The following is a 27822-nucleotide window of genomic DNA, read 5'->3' on the forward strand; positions in this document are numbered from 1 at the left end:
GCTCATCTTCTCCATTGAAAAATTGGAAAACAATGCAAGCTTCGTGAAAACTAAACTCAAACAGCCCCCTTTTCGCGAATTTTGACACGGAGAAAAGATTTTCTAGCAAAATGGTCATCTTCTCCTTTGAAAAATTGGAAAACATTGCAAGCTTCGTAAAAATTATATGCAAACGGCCCCCTTTTCGACGAATGTTGACTTTAAGAAAGGTTTTCTAGCAAAATGCTCATCTTCTCCATTGAAAAATTGGAAAACATTGCAAGCGTCGTAAAAATTATATGCAAACGGCCCCCTTTTTGACGAATTTTGACACCGAGAAAAGAATTTCTAAAAAAATGCCTGTTTTCTCTGTTGAAAAATTGGAAAACATTGCAAACTTCGTAAAAAATATACTCAAACGGTTCCCTTTTCAACGAATTTTGACACCGAGAAAAGATTTTGTAGCAAAATTCCTGTCTTCTCTGTTGAAAATCGGTAAAACATTGCAAACTTCGTAAAAATTATATGCAAACGCCCCCTTTTCAAAGAACTTTGACACCGTGAAAAGATTTTCTAGCAAAATGCCTGTATTCTCTGTTGAAGTATTGGAAAACATTGCAAGCTTTGTAAAAATTATTTGCAAACGGCCCCCTTTTCGACGAATTTTGACACCGAGAAGAGATTTTCTAGCAAGATGCGCGTCTTTTTTGTTGAAAATTGGTAAAACATTGCAAGCTTCGTAAAAATTATATGCAAGCGGCCCCCTTTTCGACGAATTTGGACCTTAAGAAAGGTTTTCTAGCAAAATGCTCATCTTCTCCATTGAAAAATTGGAAAACATTGCAAGCTTTGTAAAAATTATATGCAAACGGCCCCCTTTTCGGCGAATTTTGACTAGGAGAAAAGATTTTCTAGCAAAATGCTCATCTTCTCCATTGCAAAATTGGAAAACATTGCAAGCTTCGTAAAAATTATTTGCAAACGGCCCCCTTTTCGACGAATTTTGACACCGAGAAAAGATTTTCTAGCAAAATGCCCGTCTTCTCTGTTGAAAAGTTGGAAAACATTGCAAGCGTCGTAAAAATTATATGCAAACGGCCCCCTTTTTGATGAATTTTGACACCGAGAAAAGAATTTCTAAAAAAATGCCTGTTTTCTCTGTTAAAAAATTAGAAAACATTGCAAACTTTGTAAAAATTATATGCAAAGGACCCTCTTTTCGACAAATGTCGACCTTAAGAAAGGTTTTCTAGCAAAATGCTCATCTTCTCCATTGAAAAAAATTGGAAAACATTGCAAACTTCGTAAAAATTATATGCAAACGGCTCCCTTTTCGACAACTTTTGAAACCGAGAAAAGATATTTTATCAAAATGCGCGTCTTTTTTGTTGAAAATCGGTAAAACATTGCAAACTTCGTAAAAATTATATGCAAACGTCCCCCTTTTCGACAAATTTTGCCACCGTGAAAAGATTTTCTAGCAAAATGCCTGTCTTCCCTGTTGAAAAATTGGAAAACATTACAAGCTTCGTAAAAAATATATGCAAACGGCCCCCTTTTCGACGAATTTTGACTAGGAGAAAAGATTTTATAGCAAAATGCCCGTCTTCCCTTTTGAAAAATTGGAAAACATTGCAAGCTTCGTAAAAATTATATGCAAACGGCCCCCTTTTCGACGAATGTCGACCTTAATAAAGGTTTTCTAGCAAAATGCTCATCTTCTCCATTGAAAAATTGGAAAACATTGCAAACTTCGTAAAAAATATACTCAAACGGTTCCCTTTTCAACGAATTTTGACACCGAGAAAAGATTTTCTAGCAAAATGCCTGTCTTCTCTGTTGAAAATCGGTAAAACATTGCAAACTTTGTAAAAATTATATGCAAACGCCCCCTTTTCGACGAATTTTGACACCGTGAAAAGATTTTCTAGCAAAATGCCTGTATTCTCTGTTGAAGTATTGGAAAACATTGCAAGCTTCGTAAAAATTATTTGCAAACGGCCCCCTTTTCGACGAATTTTGAAACCGAGAAGAGATTTTCTAGCAAAATGCGCGTCTTTTTTGTTGAAAATTGGTAAAACATTGCAAGCTTCGTAAAAATTATATGCAAGCGGCCCCCTTTTCGACGAATTTGGACCTTAAGAAAGGTTTTCTAGCAAAATGCTCATCTTCTCCATTGAAAAATTGGAAAACAATGCAAGCTTCGTGAAAACTAAACTCAAACAGCCCCCTTTTCGCGAATTTTGACACGGAGAAAAGATTTTCTAGCAAAATGGTCATCTTCTCCTTTGAAAAATTGGAAAACATTGCAAGCTTCGTAAAAATTATATGCAAACGGCCCCCTTTTCGACGAATGTTGACTTTAAGAAAGGTTTTCTAGCAAAATGCTCATCTTCTCCATTGAAAAATTGGAAAACATTGCAAGCGTCGTAAAAATTATATGCAAACGGCCCCCTTTTTGACGAATTTTGACACCGAGAAAAGAATTTCTAAAAAAATGCCTGTTTTCTCTGTTGAAAAATTGGAAAACATTGCAAACTTCGTAAAAAATATACTCAAACGGTTCCCTTTTCAACGAATTTTGACACCGAGAAAAGATTTTGTAGCAAAATTCCTGTCTTCTCTGTTGAAAATCGGTAAAACATTGCAAACTTCGTAAAAATTATATGCAAACGCCCCCTTTTCAAAGAACTTTGACACCGTGAAAAGATTTTCTAGCAAAATGCCTGTATTCTCTGTTGAAGTATTGGAAAACATTGCAAGCTTTGTAAAAATTATTTGCAAACGGCCCCCTTTTCGACGAATTTTGACACCGAGAAGAGATTTTCTAGCAAAATGGGCGTCTTTTTTGTTGAAAATTGGTAAAACATTGCAAGCTTCGTAAAAATTATATGCAAGCGGCCCCCTTTTCGACGAATTTGGACCTTAAGAAAGGTTTTCTAGCAAAATGCTCATCTTCTCCATTGAAAAATTGGAAAACAATGCAAGCTTCGTGAAAACTAAACTCAAACAGCCCCCTTTTCGCGAATTTTGACACGGAGAAAAGATTTTCTAGCAAAATGCTCATCTTCTCCATTGAAAAATTGGAAAACATTGCAAACTTCGTAAAAAATATACTCAAACGGTTCCCTTTTCAACGAATTTTGACACCGAGAAAAGATTTTGTAGCAAAATGCCTGTCTTCTCTGTTGAAAATCGGTAAAACATTGCAAACTTCGTAAAAATTATATGCAAACGCCCCCTTTTCAAAGAATTTTGACACCGTGAAAAGATTTTCTAGCAAAATGCCTGTATTCTCTGTTGAAGTATTGGAAAACATTGCAAGCTTCGTAAAAGTTATTTGCAAACGGCCCCCTTTTCGACGAATTTTGACACCGAGGAGAGATTTTCTAGCAAAATGCGCGTCTTTTTTGTTGAAAATTGGTAAAACATTGCAAGCTTCGTAAAAATTATATGCAAGCGGCCCCCTTTTCGACGAATTTGGACCTTAAGAAAGGTTTTCTAGCAAAATGCTCATCTTCTCCATTGAAAAATTGGAAAACAATGCAAGCTTCGTGAAAACTAAACTCAAACAGCCCCCTTTTCGCGAATTTTGACACGGAGAAAAGATTTTCTAGCAAAATGCTCATCTTCTCCATTGAAAAATTGGAAAACATTGCAAGCTTCGTAAAAACTAAACTCAAACAGCCCCCTTTTCGATGAATTTTGACTAGGAGAAAAGATTTTCTAGCAAAATGCCTGTCTTCCCTTTTGAAAAATTGGAAAACGTTGCAAGCTTCGTAAAAATTATATGCAAACGGCCCCCTTTTCGACGAATGTTGACCTTAAGAAAGGTTTTCTAGCAAAATGCCCGTCTTCTCTGTTAAAAAATTAGAAAACATTGCAAACTTCGTAAAAATTATATGCAGATGGTTCAATTTTCGACAAACTTTGACACCGAGAAAAGATTTTCTAGCAGAATGCCCGTCTTCTCTTTTGAAAAATTGGAAAACATTACAAGCTTCGTAAAAATTATATGCAAACGGCCCTCTTTTTGACGAGTTTTGACACCGAGAAAAAAATTTCTAAAAATATGCCTGTCTTCTCTGTTCAAAATTTGGAAAACATTGCAAGATTTGTAAAAGCTATATGCAAACGGCCCCCTTTTCGACGAATTTTGACTAGGAGAAAAGATTTTCTGGCAAAATGCCTGTCTTCTCTGTTGAAAATTTGGAAAACATTGCAAGATTTGTAAAAGCTATATGCAAACGGCCCTCTTTTCGACGAGTTTTGACACTGAGAAAAGATTTTCTAGCAAAATGCCCGTCTTCCCTTTTGAAAAATTGGAAAACGTTGCAAGCTTCGTAAAAATTATATGCAAACGGCCCCCTTTTCGACGAATGTTGACCTTAAGAAAGGTTTTCTAGCAAAATGCTCATCTTCTCCATTGCAAAATTGGAAAACATTGCAAGCTTTGTAAAAATTATATGCAAACGGCCCTCTTTTTGACGAGTTTTGACACCGAGAAAAGTTTTTCTAGCAAAATGCCTGTCTTCTCTGTTGAAAAATTGGAAAACATAGCAAACTTCGTAAAAATCATATGCAAATGGTCCAATTTTCGACAAATTTTGATCCTCAGACAGATTTTCTAGCAAAATGCCTGTCTTATTTGTTGAAAAATTGGAAAACATTGCAAGCTTTGTAAAAATTTTATGCAAACGGCCTCCTTTTCGACGAAGGTCGACCTTAAGAAAGGTTTTCTAGCAAAATGCTCATCTTCTCCATTGAAAAATTGGAAAACATTGCAAACTTCGTAAAAATTATACTCAAACGGCTCCCTTTTCGACGAGTTTTGACACTGAGAAAAGATTTTCTAGCAAAATGCCCGTCTTCCCTTTTGAAAAATTGGAAAACATTGCAAGCTTTGTAATAATTATATGCAAACGGCCCCCTTTTCGACGTATTTTGACTAGGAGAAAAGATTTTCTGGCAAAATGCCCGTCTTCCCTTTTGAAAAATTGGAAAACATTGCAAGTTTCGTAAAAATTATATGCAAACGGCCCCCTTTTCGACGAATGTTGACCTTAAGAAAGGTTTTCTAGCAAAATGCTCATCTTCTCCATTGAAAAATTGGAAAACATTGCAAACTTCGTAAAAAATATACTCAAACGGTTCCCTTTTCAACGAATTTTGACACCGAGAAAAGATTTTCTAGCAAAATGCCTGTCTTCTCTGTTGAAAAATTGGAAATCATTGCAAGCTGCGTAAAAATTATTTGCAAACGGCCCCCTTTTCGACGAATTTTGACACCGAGAAAAGATTTTCTAGCAAAATGCTCATCTTCTCCATTGCAAAATTGGAAAACATTGCAAGCTTTGTAAAAATTATATGCAAACGGCCCCCTTTTCGACGAATTTTGACTAGGAGAAAAGATTTTCTGGCAAAATGCCCGTCTTCCCTTTTGAAAAATTGGAAAACATTGCAAGCTTCGTAAAAATTATATGCAAACGGCCCCCTTTTCGACGAATGTCGACCTTAAGAAAGGTTTTCTAGCAAAATGCTCATCTTCTCCATTGAAAAATTGGAAAACATTGCAAACTTCGTAAAAAATATACTCAAACGGTTCCCTTTTCAACGAATTTTGACACCGAGAAAAGATTTTCTAGCAAAATGCCTGTCTTCTCTGTTGAAAAATTGGTAAACATTGCAAGCTTCGTAAAAATTATATGCAAACGGATCCCTTTTCGACGAATTTTGACACCGAGAAAAGATTTTCTAGCAAAATGCCCGTCTTCTCTGTTAAAAAATTAGAAAACATTGCAAACTTCGTAAAAATTATATGCAGATGGTTCAATTTTCGACAAATTTTGACACCGAGAAAAGATTTTCTAGCAGAATGCCCGTCTTCTCTTTTGAAAAATTGGAAATCATTGCAAGCTGCGTAAAAATTATTTGCAAACGGCCCCCTTTTCGACGAATTTTGACACCGAGAAAAGATTTTCTAGCAAAATGCTCATCTTCTCCATTGCAAAATTGGAAAACATTGCAAGCTTTGTAAAAATTATATGCAAACGGCCCCCTTTTCGACGAATTTTGACTAGGAGAAAAGATTTTCTGGCAAAATGCCCGTCTTCCCTTTTGAAAAATTGGAAAACATTGCAAGCTTCGTAAAAATTATATGCAAACGGCCCCCTTTTCGACGAATTTCGACCTTAAGAAAGGTTTTCTAGCAAAATGCTCATCTTCTCCATTGAAAAATTGGAAAACATTGCAAACTTCGTAAAAAATATACTCAAACGGTTCCCTTTTCAACGAATTTTGACACCGAGAAAAGATTTTCTAGCAAAATGCCTGTCTTCTCTGTTGAAAAATTGGTAAACATTGCAAGCTTCGTAAAAATTATATGCAAACGGATCCCTTTTCGACGAATTTTGACACCGAGAAAAGATTTTCTAGCAAAATGCCCGTCTTCTCTGTTAAAAAATTAGAAAACATTGCGAACTTCGTAAAAATTATATGCAGATGGTTCAATTTTCGACAAATTTTGACACCGAGAAAAGATTTTCTAGCAGAATGCCCGTCTTCTCTTTTGAAAAATTGGAAAACATTACAAGCTTCGTAAAAATTATATGCAAACGGCCCTCTTTTTGACGAGTTTTGACACCGAGAAAAAAATTTCTAAAAATATGCCTGTCTTCTCTGTTCAAAATTTGGAAAACATTGCAAGATTTGTAAAAGCTATATGCAAACGGCCCTCTTTTCGACGAGTTTTGACACTGAGAAAAGTTTTTCTAGCAAAATGCCTGTCTTCTCTGTTGAAAAATTGGAAAACATTGCAAGCTGCGTAAAAATTATTTGCAAACGGCCCCCTTTTCGACGAATTTTGACACCGAGAAAAGATTTTCTAGCAAAATGCCTGTCTTCTCTGTTAAAAAATTGGAAAACATTGCAAGCTTCGTAAAAATTATATGCAAACGGCCCTCTTTTCGACGAGTTTTGACACCGAGAAAAGTTTTTCTAGCAAAATGCCTGTCTTCTCTGTTGAAAAATTGGAAAACATTGCAAACTCCGTGAAGATAATATGCAAACGTCCCCAATTGGACGAATTTCGACCTTAAGAAAGGTTTTGAAGCAAAATGGTCATGTTCTCCTTTGAAAAATTAGAAAACATTGCAAGATTCGTAAAAATTATATGCAAACGGCCCTCTTTTCGACGAGTTTTGACACCGAGAAAAGATTTTCTAGCAAAATGCCCGTCTTCTCTGTTAAAAAATTAGAAAACATAGCAAACTTCGTAAAAATTATATGCAAATGGTCCAATTTTCGACAAATTTTGATCCTCAGACAGATTTTCTAGCAAAATGCCTGTCTTCTTTGTTGAAAAATTGGAAAACATTGCAAGCTTTGTAAAAATTTTATGCAAACGGCCCCCTTTTGGACGAAGGTCGACCTTAAGAAAGGTTTTCTAGCAAAATGCTCATCTTCTCCATTGAAAAATTGGAAAACATTGCAAACTTCGTAAAAATTATACTCAAACGGCTCCCTTTTCAACGAATTTTGACACAGAGAGAATATTTTCTAGCAAAATGCCTGTCTTCTCTGTTGAAGAATTGGAAAACATTGCAAGCTGCGTAAAAATTATTGGCAAACGGCCCCCTTTTCGACAAAATGCCTGTCTTCTCTGTTGAAAAATTGGAAAACATTGCAAGCTTCGTAAAAATTATATGCAAACGTCCCCAATTGGACGAATTTCGACCTTAAGAAAGGTTTTGAAGCAAAATGGTCATGTTCTCCTTTGAAAAATTAGAAAACATTGCAAGATTCGTAAAAATTATATGCAAACGGCCCTCTTTTCGACGAGTTTTGACACCGAGAAAAGATTTTCTAGCAAAATGCCCGTCTTCTCTGTTAAAAAATTAGAAAACATAGCAAACTTCGTAAAAATTATATGCAAATGGTCCAATTTTCGACAAATTTTGATCCTCAGACAGATTTTCTAGCAAAATGCCTGTCTTCTTTGTTGAAAAATTGGAAAACATTGCAAGCTTTGTAAAAATTTTATGCAAACGGCCCCCTTTTCGACGAAGGTCGACCTTAAGAAAGGTTTTCTAGCAAATGCTCATCTTCTCCATTGAAAAATTGGAAAACATTGCAATCTTCGTAAAAATTATACTCAAACGGCTCCCTTTTCAACGAATTTTGACACCGAGAGAATATTTTCTAGCAAAATGCCTGTCTTCTCTGTTGAAGAATTGGAAAACATTGCAAGCTGCGTAAAAATTATTTGCAAACGGCCCCCTTTTCGACGAATTTTGACACCGAGAAAAGATTTTCTAGCAAAATGCCAGTTTTCTCTGTTGAAAATTTGGAAAACATTGCAAGCTTCGTAAAAATTATATGAAAGCAGCCCTCTTTTCGACGAGTTTTGACACCGAGAAAAAAATTTCTAAAAAAATGCCTGTCTTCTCTGTTGAAAATTTGGAAAACATTGCAAGATTTGTAAAAGCTATATGCAAACGGCCCTCTTTTCGACGAGTTTTGACACTGAGAAAAGTTTTTCTAGCAAAATGCCTGTCTTCTCTGTTGAAAAATTGGTAAACATTGCAAGCTTCGTAAAAATTATATGCAAACGGATCCCTTTTCGACGAATTTTGACACCGAGAAAAGATTTTCTAGCAAAATGCCCGTCTTCTCTGTTAAAAAATTAGAAAACATTGCAAACTTCGTAAAAATTATATGCAGATGGTTCAATTTTCGACAAATTTTGACACCGAGAAAAGATTTTCTAGCAGAATGCCCGTCTTCTCTTTTGAAAAATTGGAAAACATTACAAGCTTCGTAAAAATTATATGCAAACGGCCCTCTTTTTGACGAGTTTTGACACCGAGAAAAAAATTTCTAAAAATATGCCTGTCTTCTCTGTTCAAAATTTGGAAAACATTGCAAGATTTGTAAAAGCTATATGCAAACGGCCCTCTTTTCGACGAGTTTTGACACTGAGAAAAGTTTTTCTAGCAAAATGCCTGTCTTCTCTGTTGAAAAATTGGAAAACATTGCAAGCTGCGTAAAAATTATTTGCAAACGGCCCCCTTTTCGACGAATTTTGACACCGAGAAAAGATTTTCTAGCAAAATGCCTGTCTTCTCTGTTAAAAAATTGGAAAACATTGCAAGCTTCGTAAAAATTATATGCAAACGGCCCTCTTTTCGACGAGTTTTGACACCGAGAAAAGTTTTTCTAGCAAAATGCCTGTCTTCTCTGTTGAAAAATTGGAAAACATTGCAAACTCCGTGAAGATAATATGCAAACGTCCCCAATTGGACGAATTTCGACCTTAAGAAAGGTTTTGAAGCAAAATGGTCATGTTCTCCTTTGAAAAATTAGAAAACATTGCAAGATTCGTAAAAATTATATGCAAACGGCCCTCTTTTCGACGAGTTTTGACACCGAGAAAAGATTTTCTAGCAAAATGCCCGTCTTCTCTGTTAAAAAATTAGAAAACATAGCAAACTTCGTAAAAATTATATGCAAATGGTCCAATTTTCGACAAATTTTGATCCTCAGACAGATTTTCTAGCAAAATGCCTGTCTTCTTTGTTGAAAAATTGGAAAACATTGCAAGCTTTGTAAAAATTTTATGCAAACGGCCCCCTTTTGGACGAAGGTCGACCTTAAGAAAGGTTTTCTAGCAAAATGCTCATCTTCTCCATTGAAAAATTGGAAAACATTGCAAACTTCGTAAAAATTATATTCAAACGGCTCCCTTTTCAACGAATTTTGACACCGAGAGAATATTTTCTAGCAAAATGCCTGTCTTCTCTGTTGAAGAATTGGAAAACATTGCAAGCTGCGTAAAAATTATTTGCAAACGGCCCCCTTTTCGACGAATTTTGACACCGAGAAAAGATTTTCTAGCAAAATGCCAGTTTTCTCTGTTGAAAATTTGGAAAACATTGCAAGCTTCGTAAAAATTATATGAAAGCAGCCCTCTTTTCGACGAGTTTTGACACCGAGAAAAAAATTTCTAAAAATATGCCTGTCTTCTCTGTTCAAAATTTGGAAAACATTGCAAGATTTGTAAAAGCTATATGCAAACGGCCCTCTTTTCGACGAGTTTTGACACTGAGAAAAGTTTTTCTAGCAAAATGCCTGTCTTCTCTGTTGAAAAATTGGAAAACATTGCAAGCTTCGTAAAAATTATATGCAAACGTCCCCAATTGGACGAATTTCGACCTTAAGAAAGGTTTTGAAGCAAAATGGTCATGTTCTCCTTTGAAAAATTAGAAAACATTGCAAGATTCGTAAAAATTATATGCAAACGGCCCTCTTTTCGACGAGTTTTGACACCGAGAAAAGATTTTCTAGCAAAATGCCCGTCTTCTCTGTTAAAAAATTAGAAAACATAGCAAACTTCGTAAAAATTATATGCAAATGGTCCAATTTTCGACAAATTTTGATCCTCAGACAGATTTTCTAGCAAAATGCCTGTCTTCCTTGTTGAAAAATTGGAAAACATTGCAAGCTTTGTAAAAAATTTATGCAAACGGCCCCCTTTTCGACGAAGGTCGACCTTAAGAAAGGTTTTCTAGCAAATGCTCATCTTCTCCATTGAAAAATTGGAAAACATTGCAATCTTCGTAAAAATTATACTCAAACGGCTCCCTTTTCAACGAATTTTGACACCGAGAGAATATTTTCTAGCAAAATGCCTGTCTTCTCTGTTGAAGAATTGGAAAACATTGCAAGCTGCGTAAAAATTATTTGCAAACGGCCCCCTTTTCGACGAATTTTGACACCGAGAAAAGATTTTCTAGCAAAATGCCAGTTTTCTCTGTTGAAAATTTGGAAAACATTGCAAGCTTCGTAAAATTTATATGAAAGCAGCCCTCTTTTCGACGAGTTTTGTCACCGAGAAAAAAATTTCTAAAAAAATGCCTGTCTTCTCTGTTGAAAATTTGGAAAACATTGCAAGATTTGTAAAAGCTATATGCAAACGGCCCTCTTTTCGACGAGTTTTGACACTGAGAAAAGTTTTTCTAGCAAAATGCCTGTCTTCTCTGTTGAAAAATTGGTAAACATTGCAAGCTTCGTAAAAATTATATGCAAACGGATCCCTTTTCGACGAATTTTGACACCGAGAAAAGATTTTCTAGCAAAATGCCCGTCTTCTCTGTTAAAAAATTAGAAAACATTGCAAACTTCGTAAAAATTATATGCAGATGGTTCAATTTTCGACAAATTTTGACACCGAGAAAAGATTTTCTAGCAGAATGCCCGTCTTCTCTTTTGAAAAATTGGAAAACATTACAAGCTTCGTAAAAATTATATGCAAACGGCCCTCTTTTTGACGAGTTTTGACACCGAGAAAAAAATTTCTAAAAATATGCCTGTCTTCTCTGTTCAAAATTTGGAAAACATTGCAAGATTTGTAAAAGCTATATGCAAACGGCCCTCTTTTCGACGAGTTTTGACACTGAGAAAAGTTTTTCTAGCAAAATGCCTGTCTTCTCTGTTGAAAAATTGGAAAACATAGCAAACTTCGTAAAAATTATATGCAAATGGTCCAATTTTCGACAAATTTTGATCCTCAGACAGATTTTCTAGCAAAATGCCTATCTTCTTTGTTGAAAAATTGGAAAACATTGCAAGCTTTGTAAAAATTTTATGCAAACGGCCCCCTTTTCGACGAAGGTCGACCTTAAGAAAGGTTTTCTAGCAAAATGCTCATCTTCTCCATTGAAAAATTGGAAAACATTGCAAACTTCGTAAAAATTATACTCAAACGGCTCCCTTTTCGACGAGTTTTGACACTGAGAAAAGATTTTCTAGCAAAATGCCCGTCTTCCCTTTTGAAAAATTGGAAAACGTTGCAAGCTTCGTAAAAATTATATGCAAACGGCCCCCTTTTCGACGAATGTTGACCTTAAGAAAGGTTTCTAGCAAAATGCTCATCTTCTCCATTGCAAAATTGGAAAACATTGCAAGCTTTGTAAAAATTATATGCAAACGGCCCCCTTTTCGGCGAATTTTGACTAGGAGAAAAGATTTTCTAGCAAAATGCCTGTCTTCTCTGTTGAAGAATTGGAAATCATTGCAAGCTGCGTAAAAATTATTTGCAAACGGCCCCCTTTTCGACGAATTTTGACACCGAGAAAAGATTTTCTAGCAAAATGCCTGTCTTCTCTGTTAAAAAATTGGAAAACATTGCAAGCTTCGTAAAAATTATATGCAAACGGCCCTCTTTTCGACGAGTTTTGACACCGAGAAAAGTTTTTCTAGCAAAATGCCTGTCTTCTCTGTTGAAAAATTGGAAAACATTGCAAACTCCGTGAAGATAATATGCAAACGTCCCCAATTGGACGAATTTCGACCTTAAGAAAGGTTTTGAAGCAAAATGGTCATGTTCTCCTTTGAAAAATTAGAAAACATTGCAAGATTCGTAAAAATTATATGCAAACGGCCCTCTTTTCGACGAGTTTTGACACCGAGAAAAGATTTTCTAGCAAAATGCCCGTCTTCTCTGTTAAAAAATTAGAAAACATAGCAAACTTCGTAAAAATTATATGCAAATGGTCCAATTTTCGACAAATTTTGATCCTCAGACAGATTTTCTAGCAAAATGCCTGTCTTCTTTGTTGAAAAATTGGAAAACATTGCAAGCTTTGTAAAAATTTTATGCAAACGGCCCCCTTTTGGACGAAGGTCGACCTTAAGAAAGGTTTTCTAGCAAAATGCTCATCTTCTCCATTGAAAAATTGGAAAACATTGCAAACTTCGTAAAAATTATACTCAAACGGCTCCCTTTTCAACGAATTTTGACACCGAGAGAATATTTTCTAGCAAAATGCCTGTCTTCTCTGTTGAAGAATTGGAAAACATTGCAAGCTGCGTAAAAATTATTTGCAAACGGCCCCCTTTTCGACGAATTTTGACACCGAGAAAAGATTTTCTAGCAAAATGCCAGTTTTCTCTGTTGAAAATTTGGAAAACATTGCAAGCTTCGTAAAAATTATATGAAAGCAGCCCTCTTTTCGACGAGTTTTGACACCGAGAAAAAAATTTCTAAAAATATGCCTGTCTTCTCTGTTCAAAATTTGGAAAACATTGCAAGATTTGTAAAAGCTATATGCAAACGGCCCTCTTTTCGACGAGTTTTGACACTGAGAAAAGTTTTTCTAGCAAAATGCCTGTCTTCTCTGTTGAAAAATTGGAAAACATTGCAAGCTTCGTAAAAATTATATGCAAACGTCCCCAATTGGACGAATTTCGACCTTAAGAAAGGTTTTGAAGCAAAATGGTCATGTTCTCCTTTGAAAAATTAGAAAACATTGCAAGATTCGTAAAAATTATATGCAAACGGCCCTCTTTTCGACGAGTTTTGACACCGAGAAAAGATTTTCTAGCAAAATGCCCGTCTTCTCTGTTAAAAAATTAGAAAACATAGCAAACTTCGTAAAAATTATATGCAAATGGTCCAATTTTCGACAAATTTTGATCCTCAGACAGATTTTCTAGCAAAATGCCTGTCTTCTTTGTTGAAAAATTGGAAAACATTGCAAGCTTTGTAAAAATTTTATGCAAACGGCCCCCTTTTCGACGAAGGTCGACCTTAAGAAAGGTTTTCTAGCAAATGCTCATCTTCTCCATTGAAAAATTGGAAAACATTGCAATCTTCGTAAAAATTATACTCAAACGGCTCCCTTTTCAACGAATTTTGACACCGAGAGAATATTTTCTAGCAAAATGCCTGTCTTCTCTGTTGAAGAATTGGAAAACATTGCAAGCTGCGTAAAAATTATTTGCAAACGGCCCCCTTTTCGACGAATTTTGACACCGAGAAAAGATTTTCTAGCAAAATGCCAGTTTTCTCTGTTGAAAATTTGGAAAACATTGCAAGCTTCGTAAAAATTATATGAAAGCAGCCCTCTTTTCGACGAGTTTTGACACCGAGAAAAAAATTTCTAAAAAAATGCCTGTTTTCTCTGTTGAAAAATTGGAAAACATTGCAAGTTTCGTAAAAATTATATGCAAACGGCACCCTTTTCGACGAATTTTGACACCGTGAAAAGATTTTCTAAAAAATGCCTCTTTTCTCTGTTCAAAATTTGGAAAACATTGCAAGATTTGTAAAAGCTATATGCAAACGGCCCTCTTTTCGACGAGTTTTGACACTGAGAAAAGTTTTTCTAGCAAAATGCCTGTCTTCTCTGTTGAAAAATTGGAAAACATAGCAAACTTCGTAAAAATTATATGCAAATGGTCCAATTTTCGACAAATTTTGATCCTCAGACAGATTTTCTAGCAAAATGCCTATCTTCTTTGTTGAAAAATTGGAAAACATTGCAAGCTTTGTAAAAATTTTATGCAAACGGCCCCCTTTTCGACGAAGGTCGACCTTAAGAAAGGTTTTCTAGCAAAATGCTCATCTTCTCCATTGAAAAATTGGAAAACATTGCAAACTTCGTAAAAATTATACTCAAACGGCTCCCTTTTCGACGAGTTTTGACACTGAGAAAAGATTTTCTAGCAAAATGCCCGTCTTCTCTGTTGAAGAATTGGAAATCATTGCAAGCTGCGTAAAAATTATTTGCAAACGGCCCCCTTTTCGACGAATTTTGACACCGAGAAAAGATTTTCTAGCAAAATGCTCATCTTCTCCATTGCAAAATTGGAAAACATTGCAAGCTTTGTAAAAATTATATGCAAACGGCCCCCTTTTCGACGAATTTTGACTAGGAGAAAAGATTTTCTAGCAAAATGCCCGTCTTCCCTTTTGAAAAATTGGAAAACATTGCAAGCTTCGTAAAAATTATATGCAAACGGCCCCCTTTTCGACGAATGTCGACCTTAAGAAAGGTTTTCTAGCAAAATGCTTATCTTCTCCATTGAAAAATTGGAAAACATTGCAAACTTCGTAAAAAATATACTCAAACGGTTCCCTTTTCAACGAATTTTGACACCGAGAAAAGATTTTCTAGCAAAATGCCTGTCTTCTCTGTTGAAAAATTGGTAAACATTACAAGCTTCGTAAAAATTATATGCAAACGGCCCTCTTTTTGACGAGTTTTGACACCGAGAAAAGATTTTCTAGCAAAATGCCCGTCTTCTCTGTTAAAAAATTGGAAAACATTGCAAACTCCGTGAAGATAATATGCAAACGTCCCCAATTGGACGAATTTCGACCTTAAGAAAGGTTTTGAAGCAAAATGGTCATGTTCTCCTTTGAAAAATTAGAAAACATTGCAAGATTCGTAAAAATTATATGCAAACGGCCCTCTTTTCGACGAGTTTTGACACCGAGAAAAGATTTTCTAGCAAAATGCCCGTCTTCTCTGTTAAAAAATTAGAAAACATAGCAAACTTCGTAAAAATTATATGCAAATGGTCCAATTTTCGACAAATTTTGATCCTCAGACAGATTTTCTAGCAAAATGCCTGTCTTCTTTGTTGAAAAATTGGAAAACATTGCAAGCTTTGTAAAAATTTTATGCAAACGGCCCCCTTTTGGACGAAGGTCGACCTTAAGAAAGGTTTTCTAGCAAAATGCTCATCTTCTCCATTGAAAAATTGGAAAACATTGCAAACTTCGTAAAAATTATACTCAAACGGCTCCCTTTTCAACGAATTTTGACACCGAGAGAATATTTTCTAGCAAAATGCCTGTCTTCTCTGTTGAAGAATTGGAAAACATTGCAAGCTGCGTAAAAATTATTTGCAAACGGCCCCCTTTTCGACGAATTTTGACACCGAGAAAAGATTTTCTAGCAAAATGCCAGTTTTCTCTGTTGAAAATTTGGAAAACATTGCAAGCTTCGTAAAAATTATATGAAAGCAGCCCTCTTTTCGACGAGTTTTGACACCGAGAAAAAAATTTCTAAAAAAATGCCTGTCTTCTCTGTTGAAAATTTGGAAAACATTGCAAGATTTGTAAAAGCTATATGCAAACGGCCCTCTTTTCGACGAGTTTTGACACTGAGAAAAGATTTTCTAGCAAAATGCCCGTCTTCCCTTTTGAAAAATTGGAAAACGTTGCAAGCTTCGTAAAAATTATATGCAAACGGCCCCCTTTTCGACGAATGTTGACCTTAAAGTGCCACTGAACTACTTTTGACAAAAAATATTTTTCCTCTTTTAATGCGCTTGTTCTATGAAACAATTACCGCTGATTCGATTGGCAGCATTATTTTTGCATTTTGATAAAGGGAAAGGCGTTTTGGGGGGGTTTATTTGCCCCATGGTTTTGTGAAAAAGGCCTGGGGCGAGTGACGCATTCTGATTTATACAATCCGCCAACCCAATTCACAACAACGTACTTCGAGGAATAACGAGGCAGAAGGAACGTATCGATGTCAGAGACGGATAATTCAGATGTCTCTTTTGCAACAACAAGTGACGACGAGACTATCCTTGATCACGATAGAATAGAGCAGCAACAGTGTGACGTGGCAACTAGTTTTGAGCCCTATCAGGATGAGCCTCTTGCTTCGTCATCGAGTAGCGAAGGACTGGCCGACGATGACCCTGACATCGATGGAATTCCGTTCGAGGCTCTGGAAGCAAGGTACGAAAGAAGGGTGCCAATTGAGGAATGGTAGGTTAAATGGCATATAATATTTTGTTAATATTTTCTATTCCTATAACCTCATCCTCCATAAGATAAGATTGACGTTCAAAGTAAAGTGTAGATGGCCTAGACATAGGCCTATATTTTACTACAGGCGCGCGTACGTAAGTAAACAAAAAATGTAACGTGTTTCGAGTAAAATTTGAAGAAAGGTAACTGTAGATGAGACCTTAGTTAAATCGAAAGATCACTGAGTTTCCTGAAAATTTCTATGCTACCTCCTTGTTACGAGAAAAGTTCAATTACAGTCAAACAATAACTGGAGATTTTTAACAACAGCAATAAAATAGGATGTGGTAGGGGTGCTTTATGAGGGGAAGTGGCAATATTTTATAATCAAATGAAGTTTTACCAGTCAATATTTAATCAAAGTAATAATTTTAAAAAATTGGGCCTATTTTAATCAACTTTATTTTTTATTTTGTTTTTTTAATTCTAAGGTTTCGCAGCAAAGCATAAAGTAAATGAAGGCCTTGGTTAACCTGTTTAACAAATGGTTGCAAGCAACCCAAAGGAATATCTTTGATATGCATAAACAATGTTAACTTATTTGTGCATATATTTATTTAAATATCTTCAATTGAACTCCTAGGTGTCATTGTGGGAAATGCTCTGTTGAAGGCCTAGTCGCTTCTAGGGAATACAGATGCTGTTGGGAGGTACAACAGGCTATTGGACAGTTGGTATTTCAGGGCACAGCAGAAGAACTGAGATGTGTTACTAATCATCCAGATTTCTCTGCTTTATCAAACAAAACTGTCCTAAAACTTGCTGGATCTCTTTTCAAAACTAGGGATGGAAAATGCTACAAGCGTCAAGCAAATCAAACAGAAAATGAGTAGGTTTATAAAAAAATTTTATCCAGGAGAGTGGAATTTCCTCAAAGAAAAATGAAGGCCAAAATTTGACACAATTGCCACACAGTCTTTATGCTATATTTATTGCAATATACAGATGCTGGAAAACAGTCTTTAGATAGTAAGGCGTTCCACAGTAAACTCTTTAAAAATGGCTTTGAAAAATTGGAATAAGACATGTGAATTAACTATTTTGTACATAAGTTAGTTATATAAGCAATAATAAAGTTAAAGCAATTAGAGACTACAGTAAGAGACAATATTCCAACTGAAATCTTGAATTCATTATACATAAAGCAATTTTTCCTTGATTAAACTAAATGTTAGGTCAAGAAACCTCTTGATAATTCTACAAAGCATCTTATCTTTCTTGCAGATTTTTAAGAGCTGTTGCATACAGATGGCTTATTCGCTGGATGTTTGGCTTTCTTGGATACGATAATGCCCGACCTCTCCCAGCCTGCATATATAAATTCATAAGAGAGAGATTCCCAACAGGAGCAAAAAAGGGATACAAATCGAGTCAACAACGCGACCTTGTAGACTGAAGCAGGTTTTAAGTTGTATGCCATTCAAAATGTGTAGGTTATGAAAACACAAGACTGCTGCTTACATCTTTTTGTAAGGTTTGCATGTAAAGGTGTATGAAAGTAAGATATTCCTCCTAATCCAACATTATTTGCTAGGAATACACGACCAATTTCCAAAAATTGATTCTTAAATATTTTGTTTATCTTTTTTTGCATTATTGGGAGAAAGTTCCCTGCAATGGAAGAACATCTCCATCTTTTTAACTATAACTATGTGTTAAAGCTGCAAGTATGTCCCTTTCTTGGTTGTCCAAACTTTCTACAATGAGGTACTGCCATTTTCTTCTTTTTTGAAGCTGGGACACTTGCTGACACATCATCAGCTTCTTGTTGGTCTGCTAAAAGATTCTGTTCTTCAGCTAAAATATAAAATTTTTGTTAATAGGCTTATTTGCAACCAAATTATAAGATGTTTGATCTAACAGCACTTCATAGTAATTGAAGGACATTGTTTTTTTAAATAATGGCCCCTCTGTAATAGTAATTTTATTGTATTACCTGATGGAAATAAGTTTGTAATGGCTATAGCTTCTTGCCTGTTTGCCCTATCCTTGAACTGGCTTGTAAGGTTTTCTGGGACCAATGCTGTCTCCCTTTCCGTTATGAAACTCATTGCGGCATCAGGAAGTGAGAACAGCAAATCTTTGAGGTCGCTTATATAACCTGTAACAAGGGGAAAACTTTGCACCTAATTCTTTAAGAATTTTTTAAACAATCTTGGTTAAAAGATTCAATGAATAGAAGACACACAAGTCGAAAATAAAACTCTCATAATAACTCCCCAAGAGTTTCAGAACATACCATAAGTGGGATTGGTAGCTATTTCACGAACAACTTCGTCACCAAATTTGTATTTAGGATATGTCACATGGAGAGATTTTTGTCCAGTCTTTGTGGATCGCCTTTCTCGACGTAAATTCTCATTAAAATGGAGAATAGCAAGTATAATCCTAGATCAACAAAAGTAATGAATAAGAATTACCCTATCAGGAATCAATTTTTTGATGAAATACTAAAGGAAAAGTACCATAAAAATGCAATTGCTTCTCAAATACACTGCAGATGCAATTGTTGAAATTTTATTTTATACTTGAAAGTTGAAAAAAGCTGAATATTGTCAGATATTTTCAGAAATGCTTAAAGTTCTGGTTTCTACAGGTACAGTCAGCAATTATGCTTTAAGGATGAGGGGTTTTTAAGAAAACAAACCTGCACTTTGTGCCAATGAATGAAAAGCATAACATCTTCGGGTGCCAATGGTTTAAAAGGGAATGATACCCTTCAAGGCAGCTTGTTTGTAGGTCTGGCGAGAGTTTCTTTATGTCATTTATGATTCTGGTATTCATCAAAATTGATTCAAGTTTATCATAGGCTGGTGTCCCTGGAATATAATTGATTATGATAAATACTTTTTCAGAGCAAAGCTAAATGATTTCCCCAGCACAGTACTGTTGATAAAAAGAAGGGACCTATATACATACCTATTTTGATCCATTTTCTCTTCTCCAGTTGATCATGTTTGCATTTTGGAAAAAGGGGATTGTCATGGCCATCATGCCTGTTTGCAATATGCCTCATAATGGATGTCCATTTAGCAGCAATCATTGCACCAAAGCCTTGTCTTGTCGATAACACACACCAATACAAATGTCTTCGAATTCCCTTGACCCAATATTGCAGCCTGTCCAACCCTTTCTCTTTAGCAGCTTGTGAAATCCTTTTACAAATTGACCTTGCCACATGCCAAATGTCATAATAATGATGGGTATCTTTCTGGTTGTTCCTTATCCACTTTGCAATCCCAGTATGGCGGTCTGATACAAATGTTGATATGTCAACTTTTTCTTTCTGTAGACTGGCAAAACATTTCTTTGCTCCAAGCAACTCCATGGCATTGCTGGTTCCTGCCTCATTTGCCTGAGAAAATTTTTTTAGTTCAGATATACTTTTCGAACTGACTTATGTTGGCAATAGAAAAGTTATTACAGGATTCCTGAAAACAAACAGTCTGAACTTGCCTTTGAAATTCATGTGGTACTTTAATGAGAGGGAGGCAAACCTGCTACAACATACATATATTGTCCTAAAAATGGATCATAGGTTGCCTAAACTTTAGGGTACAATCACTTTCTAAACCTCTTGGTTTTACTAGTAGTTTTTTTGTATATAAGGAGAGAGCATCTAGTAAAAACAAGATTTAATGCAATGTCAGACATATAATTGTATTTGAATATAATTTTTGCTGCAAAGTAGTAGTCAATGTTGATAAATTGCAACACATTGATATGAGAAGATAGCCTGGTTGTTTTGTCACATTCAAGGTTTGAAAGGAGATTGTTATTTTATGGCTTGTTAGAATCTTGCAAGCATGAAAGCATACGAATTTACATGCTCAAATATCAAAACAACTTGTTCAAACCTGTAAAAGTTCGAAATGGACAATCTTGGAGATGGAAGAGTTAAACATCGAGTATACACCATATTTTGCATTATGTCCCATAGAATCGAAACGACCATCCCCACTCCAGCTAAGATTATTCATATTTCTAAGGGTAGCAAGCATGTTTTCTCTAGATTGGTCCCAGCATCGAATAATGGTTGGAAACAGAAACTTCTTCTGGTGCTTAAAAAATGTTCGAGCATGGTAGCAGCACACTCCCATGTGCTGAAAAAGAAGCAGTACTTTGCTTATAGATGCACCAGCAGTAAGAGTAGCAAAGCTTAACAGAATGTTGCCAGCGGGAATCTGCCCCAGGACCAATGGCTGGCTGCTCCAGATGAATTTTCTTTTGCATTTCCTGCATGACTGGATGACCTTTACCATGGTACCATACTTAACAAATTCAACCAATGGTTTCTTTTCTCCACATTTGAAGCAGAACAAAGAAAATAATGCCACCAACATTGATTGAAATACAATGAACTTTGGTTCGTCTTGGGTTGAAATATTTTCCTCGATGCTGCATAAAATAGGTATCATTAAAAACCTTGCTAATGCAAAGAAATAAAATGTGATAAATACTATTTATGTGGCCAAGACCAGTAACATAGCGAAGGTATGAGGATTTAGTGAAAGCATCTTCATTGATAGCTTGAATCTATCTAAATAAATATCTGTCAATCTATATAATGTGAGTGGATTTAATTGTCAAGCCATTTTGTCTTCAGTAAAATATTAACTAGTGCCTTTACTGTATTAATCCCTATCTTACTATTGTGTTTAAATGTTCTATACTTACTTGATTGCATTTTTTGTTCTTCTCATAGTGGCATTAGTGAAGGCATCTTCAATTGTTTCTTCCGGTTCTTCTCCACCTGATTCTGCCTCCCCATAATCAACATTACTGTCACTAGAATCCAAATTATCATTCTCTTCTAAAACATCATACAAAACATCATTTCCACCATCATCTTCCGATTCTTCATAATAATAAATGTCACCATCAGCATCTTGGTGATTCGTTTCCTCATCATCAGAGCTGGATAGCTGAAATGGTGAGAACAAGATACTCAAAAAAATTTTAATAGCTCGATATATATGGAATCGGGGGAGTAGAGCTAGGGGGGCTGCGCAAAATTCGCAGATTTCTACTTGTGCTATTGTTGTTTACTACATTAAGTGCAAGAGCCCCCCTTGTTATTTTCCTAGAACTTTACCGCTGTATGGAATCTATGTTTTATAAAATTATCAAAGTTCTTATCATCAAATTTAACGCTAACAAAATGTCATACACTAAACAGCAACCTTAAAAACTTACATCGTCATTCTGGTTTTCCAACTCATGTACTCTCTTTTTCAGCATCTTCACCTCTTTCTTTAGCCTACTGTTCTTTTTCTGGCATGTAACTAGCTTAGCTGACAAAACTGGACATTTAAGGCAGCTAGCTTCTTTTGTTGTGGTTAGGGTGTCTACAGATTCGTCTGAATGAGCCTCACTTGAGCATTGAACTGATTCAAGGATGAAGGGATCGGCAGTGTCTTTGGTTTTAGGGTCAATGTTAGGCAACTTCGCTATCGTTTCGTCGTCTATCGCTTTTTTTAAAGCCTAAAAAGTAATTTTGGGAGTTGGCATTGAAGAAACATTGAACAGAACAGCTACAAGGACATTAGAAATGTCATAAGAAAGACCATTACTTTTTGTATAAATTAAAGCCTAAACCTAATTTGGAGCTCTTAAGCCTTTCTTGTGCATATGTATAATTATTATTAAATTTTAATACATCTGCAAAAGAAAAGACCCATTGTAAAAAAATTAGGCCCTACGAACCTTTCTCGCATTCCGTTTATCCCTTTCGCTTTCCGGCGTTCCTGAAAGGGTTCCAGCTGCATCGATTGTTGGAATCGCTCCGATTTCAAGCCTTCTTAGGCTTGTAATGTTTTCACTTGGGTTTCCAATGCTAATGTCTATTCTCCTCGCAAAGTCAGTCGGTTTGAAATGGATTGAGCATAATGCGGAAGTAGCAGATGGAGTGAAGCCGGCTCTATGCCTTCGAACGAAAGAGACCCACTGCCTTCTTTGCTGCGGGTTTCTTGGGAAAATATGCATCGATACTCCAGGCATGTAACTATTATTTGTACAGCTGGTTTCGTTAGGTGCTCCAGCAACACAGTACCTCCCTTTCCCGCCTGTATTTTTCTTCTTCTTCACTTCCATTTCACCCGGCTTTTGGTATACTAATACTAAACCCGTATGTGCGTGACTGATGTATAAATCAGATTACGTCACGCATTCCTGACTGACCGCGTAGATTTTTTCGCACAAAAGATCACAAAAATCAACACTTTCGGGCTCAATTAAAAGGTGTTATAGAGACGACACGCAAAAAATAATTGCACTATTCAATTCAGCGGCTCTTAATTAATCGATAAAATATAAAAAAACACATGGTCAAAATTTTCACTAAAGTAGTTCAGTGGCACTTTAAGAAAGGTTTTCTAGCAAAATGCTCATCTTCTCCATTGCAAAATTGGAAAACATTGCAAGCTTTGTAAAAATTATATGCAAACGGCCCCCTTTTCGACGAATATTGACTAGGAGAAAAGATTTTCTAGCAAAATGCCCGTCTTCCCTTTTGAAAAATTGGAAAACATTGCAAGCTTCGTAAAAATTATATGCAAACGGCCCCCTTTTCGACGAATGTTGACCTTAAGAAAGGTTTTCTAGCAAAATGCTCATCTTCTCCATTGCAAAATTGGAAAACATTGCAAGCTTTGTAAAAATTATATGCAAACGGCCCCCTTTTCGACGAATTTTGACTAGGAGAAAAGATTTTCTAGCAAAATGCGCGTCTATTTTGTTGAAAATCGGTAAAACATTGCAAACTTCGTAAAAATTATATGCAAACGTCCCCCTTTTCGACGAATTTCGCCACCGTGAAAAGATTTTCTAGCAAAATGCCTGTCTTCCCTGTTGAAAAATTGGAAAACATTACAAGCTGCGTAAAAATTATTTGCAAACGGCCCCCTTTTCGACGAATTTTGACACCGAGAAGAGATTTTCTAGCAAAATGCGCGTTATTTTTGTTGAAAATTGGTAAAACATTGCAAGCTTCGTAAAAATTATATGCAAACGGCCCCCTTTTCGACGAATGTCGACCTTAAAAAAGGTTTTCTAGCAAAATGCTCATCTTCTCCATTGAAAAATTGGAAAACATTGCAAACTTCGTAAAAAATATACTCAAACGGTTCCCTTTTCAACGAATTTTGACACCGAGAAAAGATTTTCTAGCAAAATGCCTGTCTTCTCTGTTGAAAAATTGGTAAACATTGCAAGCTTCGTAAAAATTATATGCAAACGGATCCCTTTTCGACGAATTTTGACACCGAGAAAAGATTTTCTAGCAAAATGCCCGTCTTCTCTTTTGAAAAATTGGAAAACATTGCAAACTTCGTAAAAATTATATGCAGATGGTTCAATTTTCGACAAATTTTGACACCGAGAAAAGATTTTCTAGCAGAATGCCCGTCTTCTCTTTTGAAAAATTGGAAAACATTACAAGCTTCGTAAAAATTATATGCAAACGGCCCTCTTTTTGACGAGTTTTGACACCGAGAAAAAAATTTCTAAAAAAATGCCTGTCTTCTCTGTTGAAAATTTGGAAAACATTGCAAGATTTGTAAAAGCTATATGCAAACGGCCCTCTTTTCGACGAGTTTTGACACTGAGAAAAGTTTTTCTAGCAAAATGCCTGTCTTCTTTGTTGAAAAATTGGAAAACATTGCAAGCTTTGTAAAAATTATATGCAAACGGCCCCCTTTTCGACGAATGTCGACCTTAAGAAAGGTTTTCTAGTAAAATGCTCATCTTCTCCATTGAAAAATTGGAAAACATTGCAAACTTCGTAAAAATTATACTCAAACGGCTCCCTTTTCAACGAATTTTGACACCGCGAGAAGATTTTCTAGCAAAATGCCTGTCTTCTCTGTTGAAGAATTGGAAATCATTGCAAGCTGCGTAAAAATTTTTTGCAAACGGCCCCCTTTTCGACGAATTTTGACACCGAGAAAAGATTTTCTAGCAAAATGCCAGTCTTCTCTGCTGAAAATTTGGAAAACATTGCAAGCTTCGTAAAAATTATATGCAAACGGCCCTCTTTTCGAAGAGTTTTGACACCGAGAAAAAAAATTCTAAAAAAATGCCTGTCTTCTCTGTTGAAAATTTGGAAAACATTGCAAGATTTGTAAAAGCTATACACGCTTTTTTTTTTATAAGGAACCGTTTATAAGGAACCTACATGTAGAAGGTCAAAAAACTTAAGGAACTTTTACTACTAAAGGCCAAATCCCTAAGGAACTTTTTAATTTTGAATATATTTATATTTCCGCACAATTTACAATTAGGAAGCCGGTTCCATTGATTTTCAGTAAAACCGGCCATGCTCATGGGGCCAAGAATCAACATGAGAAATTTCCGTTTTAACTCACCTCACATGCAGCTGTGCTTTGTTGTGAATTCACACTTTAGGTGTTTTAGTTTTAGTCAAATAGGTTAGTCACAACAAAATAGAATTCTTATTCTGTGTGTGTGGCTGAGTATTACAGTAGTTGCAATATGGGAGATAAGAAAAAGCAGTCAACGTTGTTCAAGTTCGGTTTTTCTAAAAAGATACCTCATCGAAATGAGTTACAAGAAGTCCCTGGTCGTTCGTTTGTTGAGGATGATGATGTAAGTTTGTATCGTTGTGACACATGCAACAAGCATTTCAAAAGTAAGTCTGGCCTTACGATGCACGTGTCTTGGTGCACTTCGAAAAAAGACAGTGAGAGAGAAAAAGAACAACCAACTAAAAAAATCGATGAAATTCCATTGATCTTGGAAAGTAGCGCCGAGGCTGTTGAGCCACAAAAAGAACCAACTGCTATTGATGTGGATGAGAACATCGAAGAAACTGTAGAGGAATGTCAAGAGATAGAGAAAAGTGCTAGAGCGTCAGAAGCAGGAGAAAGCAGTCAGCACCATCGAGAGAAGAAGAACAGACTATCTTATGACACCGAATTTAAGCTAAAAGTTATCGAGGAAGCAAAGAAAAACCAAAAGAATGACGTTGCATTCAAATACAACATCTCTAAATCGATGGTATCGACCTGGGTTAAAAATGAGAAGAAAATTACTGATGCAGCCGCCGATAGCCACAGGAAAATGATGAAAAAGATCAGACCCAGCACAAGGCATAAGCAAGTCTTCGTGATGCTTCACGAAAAGTTCCTACAAGCAAGATCAAAGGGGATGCGAATATCTTTTGCATGGCTGTACGCAAATGCTAGGAAGATTAACCCCGAATTCGACCAAAGTGCCCAATCAGATATTAAAGCTATCCCGAAATCTGCAGTCTTCAACTTTATCAGGAAGTACAAAATCAAGTTGAGGAGAATTCAGCGTAAGAAAAGGGCTGAGAAAACGAGCTTCTTGCCAGGCATGATTGGTTGGCACACAACTTTGCGCGAAGGCTTGATCAAGACAGGAAACGCAAAGCCTTCCTATGACAGCAAATGGGGGAGATTCCGACCATCTAAACGCTTCAACGTTGACCAAGTTCCTATGCCGTTTGCGGTCGATTGTAAAACAACATACGAAAAACACTTTCCGCGCGGAGAACAAAGAAACCATCGAACCTGGGTCAGGTAAACCGCTTTCTGCTTTTTGTTTAAACTCTTTCCAGACTGGGCCTTTTAAAAAATTAATTTGGAAATATTATAAAAATTGGGGGGCTGCTCATTTGTCCACTCCTTCTAAAATTGCTATCTTTAATTCTTTTTCAGCACACCGGGACCGGGACTTGATAAGCGGCAGTGCACGTTACAAATCTGCTTTGCAGCCGAAGGACCGCCAGTCAAAATTGCAATTATTTTCCGTGGAACAGGGAAAAGAATCAGCCAGGATGAAATACAGGCATACCACAAAGACGTGGATGTTTACTGGCAGACAAACGCCTGGGCAGACATCAATTTCAGCATCGACTGGGTGAAGAGAACTCTGAAACCAGCTGTCCAAAATTCTTCCGAAACAGGTGAAAATGAAGAATTCGTTCTTTTCTGCGACAACTTAAGTGCGCAAACTAATGATCTGTTTCTGAGTGAGGTCAGAAAATTAAATGGTGTTGTTTGGTTCGGTTTGGCCGGTGCGACAGACATCTGGCAACCTGTAGATTGTGGCTTTGGAAACATGCTGAAGTCTTTGGTTCGAACCCTCCAAGATGAGTGGCTGCAAAGTGACGAAAATATAGATCTTTGGCTTGGGAACAGTGTTGAAAAACTGGATGTCAAGAAGCGAAGAATTCTAATTACACACTGGGTTGGTGAGGCATACAATAGGCTTTCCAGTGAGAGCTATGCCTCATCACGGTACAGATGCTTTGAAAAGACAGGCTGCTTAATAACGGCTGATGGGTCGGAGGACAAGAAAATTCAGCCTGAAGGTCTGATTGGGTACTCAATACCACCACCATTGCCTGTGACTGGCCCCGAAAATCCACTGTCTGTACAAATACCAGAGGCCTCAGCAGCCTGTGAGGAAGATGTAAGTGATGAAGAAGATGAAGGGGATGAAGAACTTGAGCCTGACGAGCTTGAGCATGAAAGAGTAGACCATGTAAAAGATCGTGTCTACGAACATGAGTTGATTATTAAAAAAATACGCGCATTCTACGACGAATGGCACACTGGACAAGTGAAGTGGTTCAACACCAAGCTGGGAGAGTTTAGAGTTCTTTTCGAAGACGGTACTGAAGACTACATTGTGTCAGACGACATCAATGGAGTGGATAGGCAACTTCTTTAATGACTATTATTATTAATTTTATATTATATGAAGCTTCTTTGTGTTTTAACTTGTTATCTTTTCTTAAGTTTATAGCAAAACGCTGAATTTGATTGTTTTTCTTGCGTCTGTACTAATTATTGTCCACTAAATGCCAACTTAAAATTAAGGAACTATTAAGGAACTTTTAGAACTACAAAGTGGTCAAAACAGGTCTCAAAATAAGGAATTTAAAGAACTAGGCCCGAGCTAGGTTCCTTATAAAAAAAAAAGCGTGTATGCAAACGGCCCTCTTTTCGACGAGTTTTGACACTGAGAAAAGTTTCTCTAGCAAAATGCCTGTCTTCTTTGTTGAAAAATTGGAAAACATTGCAAACTCCGTGAAGATAATATGCAAATGGTCCAATTTTCGACAAATTTTGATCCTCAAACAGATTTTCTAGCAAAATGCCTGTCTTCTTTGTTGAAAAATTGGAAAACATTGCAAGCTTTGTAAAAATTATATGCAAACGGCCCCCTTTTCGACAAATGTCGAC

At 36.3% G+C, this 27822-nt stretch overlaps 3 protein-coding genes across 4 annotated transcripts; 2 read left to right on the forward strand and 1 right to left on the reverse strand.

Moving 5' to 3' along the window:
* The first annotated feature begins 16304 nt into the window (after positions 1–16304).
* On the forward strand, positions 16305–17987 carry LOC135682940 (uncharacterized). Its single transcript, XM_065198041.2, has 3 exons — positions 16305–16549; positions 17175–17420; positions 17816–17987. Exons 1-3 carry the CDS (start codon positions 16305–16307, stop codon positions 17985–17987), a joined length of 663 nt encoding a protein of 220 aa, XP_065054113.1.
* Positions 17988–18239: 252 nt separating this feature from the next.
* LOC135682939 (uncharacterized) lies at positions 18240–22684 on the reverse strand. Of its 2 annotated transcripts, XM_065198039.2 has the most exons (9): positions 22298–22684; positions 21788–22075; positions 21269–21516; positions 20449–20989; positions 19511–19946; positions 19239–19410; positions 18831–18979; positions 18528–18692; positions 18240–18388 (listed from the first exon to the last, which is right to left on the reverse strand). In XM_065198039.2, the coding sequence occupies exons 1-9, from the start codon at positions 22682–22684 to the stop codon at positions 18240–18242; spliced, it is 2535 nt and encodes an 844-aa protein (XP_065054111.2). The 2 variants fall into 2 exon arrangements, with proteins under 2 accessions (XP_065054111.2, XP_088969610.1); XM_089113484.1 differs by lacking the exons at positions 18240–18388; positions 18831–18979 and having other exon boundaries at positions 18570–18692.
* A 2026-nt stretch (positions 22685–24710) lies between these two features.
* On the forward strand, positions 24711–27564 carry LOC135682941 (uncharacterized). Its single transcript, XM_065198042.2, has 2 exons — positions 24711–26151; positions 26290–27564. Exons 1-2 carry the CDS (start codon positions 25082–25084, stop codon positions 27305–27307), a joined length of 2088 nt encoding a protein of 695 aa, XP_065054114.2. The 5' UTR covers positions 24711–25081; the 3' UTR covers positions 27308–27564.
* Positions 27565–27822: the final 258 nt, after the last annotated feature.

This window comes from Rhopilema esculentum, chromosome 1 (genome assembly GCF_057945365.1).
Source record: "Rhopilema esculentum isolate cy_ngs chromosome 1, ASM5794536v1, whole genome shotgun sequence".
In the NCBI taxonomy this organism is placed as follows: Eukaryota; Metazoa; Cnidaria; class Scyphozoa; order Rhizostomeae; family Rhizostomatidae; genus Rhopilema; species Rhopilema esculentum.

Bases quoted from the DNA above. Each gene is read 5' to 3' on its own strand.
- LOC135682941 (XM_065198042.2), top strand. From the start codon at position 25,082: ATGGGAGATAAGAAAAAGCAGTCAACGTTGTTCAAGTTCGGTTTTTCT. The intron at 26,152-26,289 runs GTAAACCGCTTT...ATTCTTTTTCAG, and splicing joins AACCATCGAACCTGGGTCAG to CACACCGGGACCGGGACTTG.
- LOC135682939 (XM_065198039.2), bottom strand. From the start codon at position 22,684: ATGGAAGTGAAGAAGAAGAAAAATACAGGCGGGAAAGGGAGGTACTGT. The intron at 22,076-22,297 runs GTTCGTAGGGCC...ATTACTTTTTAG, and splicing joins ATAAACGGAATGCGAGAAAG to GCTTTAAAAAAAGCGATAGA. The intron at 20,990-21,268 runs GTAAGTATAGAA...TATTTTATGCAG, and splicing joins AGAACAAAAAATGCAATCAA to CATCGAGGAAAATATTTCAA.
- LOC135682940 (XM_065198041.2), top strand. From the start codon at position 16,305: ATGTCAGAGACGGATAATTCAGATGTCTCTTTTGCAACAACAAGTGAC. The intron at 16,550-17,174 runs GTAGGTTAAATG...TTGAACTCCTAG, and splicing joins AGGGTGCCAATTGAGGAATG to GTGTCATTGTGGGAAATGCT. The intron at 17,421-17,815 runs GTAGGTTTATAA...TCTTTCTTGCAG, and splicing joins GCAAATCAAACAGAAAATGA to ATTTTTAAGAGCTGTTGCAT.